At 38.2% G+C, this 5,323-nt stretch overlaps 2 protein-coding genes and 1 long non-coding RNA gene across 3 annotated transcripts; 2 read left to right on the forward strand and 1 right to left on the reverse strand.

Moving 5' to 3' along the window:
- On the forward strand, positions 398-2,184 carry LOC104761343 (myosin IB heavy chain). Its single transcript, XM_010484418.2, has 4 exons — positions 398-739; positions 957-1,275; positions 1,758-1,816; positions 1,898-2,184. Exons 1-4 carry the CDS (start codon positions 508-510, stop codon positions 1,927-1,929), a joined length of 642 nt encoding a protein of 213 aa, XP_010482720.1. The 5' UTR covers positions 398-507; the 3' UTR covers positions 1,930-2,184.
- Positions 2,339-2,813, forward strand: LOC104761344. Its single transcript, XR_763144.2, has 2 exons — positions 2,339-2,445; positions 2,527-2,813. It is a non-coding gene; the product is annotated as an uncharacterized LOC104761344 (long non-coding RNA).
- LOC104761345 (probable inactive receptor kinase At5g53320) lies at positions 2,898-5,218 on the reverse strand. The gene is made up of 2 exons (XM_010484420.2): positions 3,736-5,218; positions 2,898-3,595 (listed from the first exon to the last, which is right to left on the reverse strand). The coding sequence occupies exons 1-2, from the start codon at positions 4,931-4,933 to the stop codon at positions 2,970-2,972; spliced, it is 1,824 nt and encodes a 607-aa protein (XP_010482722.1). The 5' UTR covers positions 4,934-5,218; the 3' UTR covers positions 2,898-2,969.

The raw sequence follows: 5,323 nt of genomic DNA on the forward strand, positions 1-5,323 counted from the left end.
AAAAAAAAAAAAAAAAAGAGATGGTGATGGACGCTAGAGGAGGAAGAGAATTATTATTCTCTGTGCTCACGTCCACGATATATACTTTCTTTTTGACTAGTTGGGGACTCAGCTTTAAAACGACGCGGCCCTTTCTTATAAAAAATTTGTAACATCAAGTGGCATGCGAAACGCCGTCGTTTGAAATAAAGTCATATTAAACGGCTGAGATCTTGTGTTTAAATTCAAAGACAAAACAAATCAAGTGGGGTTCAAAAAATCTAACGGCTGAGATCTTATCTTTAAATTTTGAAATCAAAGTGGCACCGAAACGCGTCGTTGCGGTAAAAGTCAGATAATCTAACGGTTGAGATCTTATATTTTGATTTAAACGAATCGTTTGAAGACACGTTGTCTATCTCTCTCTCTCTCTCTCTCTCTCTCACACTTTGGAGATTTCTCCAAGGAAGAATCTGAAGTGAACCGATTCCGATTTCGGTTCTGAGTCATCTTCGCCGTGAGTGAGGGATGGACCGGTCTAAGGTACAAAGACGGCCGAAGTACGATGGCGACGAATCTCCGCCGCCTGATTTTGATGGCGGAGATGAAGATCATGGTGCGGGTGATGTAGAAGGAGGAGATCAGACGCCTTTCGCTGGTGGTAAAGTAAGGAGGAAAGCGTCTCGCTTTAGAGAGCACCGTGGTGATTATCTCCACGTCTCTACGCGTCCTGGATTGATGCGTATTCTGGAGAAACAAGGTTTGCCTTTTCGATTTGATTTTGATCAATTCAGCTGGTGAAAATTTTGAAATGCGTACTAGCTTGGTACTTATCTCCTGTAATCGGATCTAGTCGATTGTATTGTGATTATTATGTGATTGTTGTTTGGATTGCTAGTGGTTGGCTTTCACCTTGAAGTTGCAAATGTGGTTTGTGAATTTTGTGTGTTGAGAAGGTGATTTATGATTTGTTATAGGTGATACGTCGATTCTATTTGCTGATAAAGTTTTGAAGTTCACTGGCTCGGGGAAGATGAAGAGGCGTATTTTTATCCTCACTGACTTTGCTATCTATCTAATTGATCCCGAGACTGAAGCTATGACCAGAAGAATAGCCCTGGCTGCAGTAGAGAAGATGTGTTTGAGCAAATTGAGCGATAACTTCTTTGCTATCATTATCCCCACGGAATATGATCTTTTTATGGCCAGCACTCGAAAGACTGAACTTGTTCAGGTTATGGTAGATGTGACTAAAAGTGCATCTGACTATGAACTTGAAGTGCTTCTTTCTAACAGGTAACTGGATCCCATTTTTGTTGTTGTCCCTCTGTTCTTCATATGAATATTTTAGCCTGTTTTTATTTGTCTCTTCTTAGAATGCACATAAGTCTTTTGTTTATATTCATCTCATTTCCTGATAAATTGGAAACAGCTTTGTTTCTTATGTGACTTGGCTACCAGAAGATCCACTTTTATGGAACAAAATAAAGATTGAACACTCTTAGGGGATAAGTACTGAAATTAGTACTTCAAATTATACATGATTACAACTAATACCTCTAGTTAGAGCTGAAAACTATGAACAGGTTAGCCAAGGGTAATTTTAAATATTGTTAGATGACAGATTCTAGTTTTGATATAAACTTTTTAAAATGGATATAACAATACTAGTCCGTAGAAACATGTTGTATATCTCTCTTATAGTAAAACTCAGGCCTTGATTTTATGTGTAGTTTGTGTCTTATGCTGATAATAGTTTCCTCTTTTGTTCATTCCAGATTTGAGTACAATGCTTCTGCCTCATTAGTAAAGGAAGTTTCTTTTGAGGAATCTGAAGGTTTGAATGACTAATATCTGAAAATTTTGTTTTTGAATCCATCTAAGTTAGTGCTCATCAAGCACTACTACTCCTTTTCAGGGGGTATCAAGACCAAATTTTTGTGGAAGTGACTATATCTCTCAACTTTCCTCGCTGTTTTTCATAAACTTGGGAGGGACCATTAGTAAGACCTGTTTCGACTTTCGAATGTGAATGGATTCTTTTCTGTTGGCTACTAAAAGCTGAAATCAGGGGCGGTATGTGTTGTTTATTATATTTTGTTTCGTCTTGTTTTTTGTTCTTCACTAGAAAGAACTATGTACTTTTTTTATATGAAGAAGTTTTTTATTTAAATTCATGTGTGAATTAAGTTCCTTTTCTGGTTCTTTTTTGAGAGCGACTGATCAATATATACATCATTCACTAACTTTTTTTTTTTTTTTGTTAAGCTAGGTAGCTTTATGCCTTTTTTCATTGACTGAACTGAAAAAATGAAATCCTTTTCTGAACAAATACATANTCAGGCCTTGATTTTATGTGTAGTTTGTGTCTTATGCTGATAATAGTTTCCTCTTTTGTTCATTCCAGATTTGAGTACAATGCTTCTGCCTCATTAGTAAAGGAAGTTTCTTTTGAGGAATCTGAAGGTTTGAATGACTAATATCTGAAAATTTTGTTTTTGAATCCATCTAAGTTAGTGCTCATCAAGCACTACTACTCCTTTTCAGGGGGTATCAAGACCAAATTTTTGTGGAAGTGACTATATCTCTCAACTTTCCTCGCTGTTTTTCATAAACTTGGGAGGGACCATTAGTAAGACCTGTTTCGACTTTCGAATGTGAATGGATTCTTTTCTGTTGGCTACTAAAAGCTGAAATCAGGGGCGGTATGTGTTGTTTATTATATTTTGTTTCGTCTTGTTTTTTGTTCTTCACTAGAAAGAACTATGTACTTTTTTTATATGAAGAAGTTTTTTATTTAAATTCATGTGTGAATTAAGTTCCTTTTCTGGTTCTTTTTTGAGAGCGACTGATCAATATATACATCATTCACTAACTTTTTTTTTTTTTTTGTTAAGCTAGGTAGCTTTATGCCTTTTTTCATTGACTGAACTGAAAAAATGAAATCCTTTTCTGAACAAATACATAAAAGGAAAGATGAATAGTCTTTCTCACAGTATATACGGCGATCCTGATAGACTTCCAATTGGAGTTGTTGTTGCGCCTGTGGAAACCTCTGATCTGTATCCGCTGGCTAGTTTTTCTGGTCTTATTTCTTCCACCATTCTCACTACCTCAATCATATTTGGTCTCTTTTCTGGTAATCTCGCTGTGCAAACCATACCAACCTGCAGCATCTCCACCATCTCTTCCTCTACTTGGGTACACCTCAGTAGCTCCTCATCAAACACCTCTCCGGTCCATTCTTCTCTAACCACGGAGTTCACCCACCTCACCAGGTTTGCTACTTCTGATTTTCCTGTTAGTACCTCGAATATCAAAATCCCGAAACTATACACATCCGACGGTTGGGTCCCCTTTCTTGTGTCCGTTATCTCTGGTGCACGATAGCCAACTGTATGCCGGGGTAGCGAATGCATCAGTGTGGCCATTCCTGCTCCAGAGATACAGCCATATCCTTTTGCGTTGAGGAAAATGTTTGAGGATTTTATGTTCCCGTGGACTAGTTTGCCTCCGCTTTGTGAGTGGATATGAGCTACTCCTCTTGCTGTGCCATACACCATATTCAGTCTAGTTTCCCATTCTAGAGGTTTCCGTTCCCTAAGACCTCTCTGACCTGAATAGTGAAAACACATATCGATGCACACATAGACTAACTTAGTTTTGTAAGATATATATGCTAAGGGATACTCATACAGTACACTAACTTAGCCAGCTATGCATTAGTAAATTCAAATAGTGACAATATCAACGTACCGTGTAGTAATGTGGAAAGACTTCCATGTTCGTAGTAATCATAAACCACAAGCTTCTCATCCTTAGAGTAGAAATATCCTCTTAAAGTGGCAACATTCTCATGCTTGATGTTGCCAATGTTTTCAATTTGCTGCTCGAATTCCCGCTGAGGCACACTCACTTCCTTGATCCTTTTCACAATAATGGTCGCTGAGTCTTCAAGATCAACCTTGTAGGTTGTCCCGAATGGACCCTTCCCTAAAACTTCTGCAGAAGCTCTCAACAAGTCTTCTAAGTCAAAGACAAGATTCTTCCCTTCGAAAAACACAATCTTATTATCTCCTTCACCCACGTTTGGATCTGAATCCTTCCTCCTCTTGCTAGGTTTTTCTTTTGTAGATCTTCTTTGCTCTTCTCTGTTATGGATGATTACCAATAAGATAGCAAGTAGAGCTAGTATCGCAAAGCATGCGCTTAATGTTATGCCAAGAACTGCATGGTTGTGATGTTTCGTGTGTTTCCTTAATGATGAATGAACAGGCGCCAGATTTCTGGAGGAAACTTTGTTTCCGACAAATGCTGAGAGTGGAAATCTCTGCAATGACTCAGGTATGGTTCCTGTCAGATTGTTGTGAGCTAATTCGAGCAGCTTCAGACCCGGAATATGGAGATTAGGAACCTCACCTGAAAACTTGTTCTTCGCAAGATTCAGAGAGTGTAATCGAGTTAGCTTCTCAATCGAAGAGGGAATACTACCATCAAACCGATTATTAGAGAGATCAAGAACTTGTAGATGCTCCCAAGAAGAGAAACCTACTGGCAAAGGACCAGAAAACTCGTTGAAGTCGAGTTTAAGCTCGGTCAAGTTCTTCAAAGCTTGTAAACTTGGAGGAAAAGGTCCAGAGATGTTGTTAGAACTGAGAATAAGAAACCGAAGATTGGTTAACCTGGCTATGGTGCTTAACTCGATATTCCCTCGTAGACCCGTGGCTGCTAAATGAAGTGCAACGACACTGGAACGATCGGAGCTGCAGGTAACACCGGCCCATTCGGTACATATAGAGAGTTTTGGTGACCAGTTGAGTGAATGAGAGTGATTGACGTAGTTCACAAACTGTAGAAGAGCGTGTTTATCTTCTTTTATCGTCTCTGCCTCTATGCAGTTGAAGATTACTCCGATGAGTATTAAAACCCATTTGAGTACAACTTGGTTCTTCATATTCAGTGTTTGTTTTCTTTGGGTGGAGAACAAAAAGAACTGGTTCAAGGGTAAAGTGACACAACCTTATAATAATGGATGAAGATGAAGGAAGAGAGTTATATAATAAGTTTACAATTATTGACTTTTGATGTGTAATAAGATATAAACAATAGGTGTAATTTTTATTTAATCCGTGTAGTATTATATGACGAGAGTGGGTTGCTTTGGGTTAATGTTAGGTTCGGCGAGTTGTTGACTTGATGCCTAACAACTCTGTTTTTGTTTTTTTTTTTGCTGAGAAAATCACGGTGAAAGAAACTCAAAATTTTCGAACTTTTGTTACTTTTTTTTTGGTTTGGAGTTTTTCCACATTAAATTTCAACCTTTGAACAATTGATTTTGGTGGTG

The sequence above is a fragment of the Camelina sativa genome, chromosome 18 (assembly GCF_000633955.1).
Source record: "Camelina sativa cultivar DH55 chromosome 18, Cs, whole genome shotgun sequence".
Taxonomy (NCBI): Eukaryota; Viridiplantae; Streptophyta; class Magnoliopsida; order Brassicales; family Brassicaceae; genus Camelina; species Camelina sativa.

Bases quoted from the DNA above. Each gene is read 5' to 3' on its own strand.
- LOC104761343 (XM_010484418.2), top strand. From the start codon at position 508: ATGGACCGGTCTAAGGTACAAAGACGGCCGAAGTACGATGGCGACGAA. The intron at 1,276-1,757 runs GTAACTGGATCC...TGTTCATTCCAG, and splicing joins GAAGTGCTTCTTTCTAACAG to ATTTGAGTACAATGCTTCTG. The intron at 1,817-1,897 runs GTTTGAATGACT...ACTCCTTTTCAG, and splicing joins TTCTTTTGAGGAATCTGAAG to GGGGTATCAAGACCAAATTT.
- LOC104761345 (XM_010484420.2), bottom strand. From the start codon at position 4,933: ATGAAGAACCAAGTTGTACTCAAATGGGTTTTAATACTCATCGGAGTA. The intron at 3,596-3,735 runs GTACGTTGATAT...TTCACTATTCAG, and splicing joins TCTTTCCACATTACTACACG to GTCAGAGAGGTCTTAGGGAA.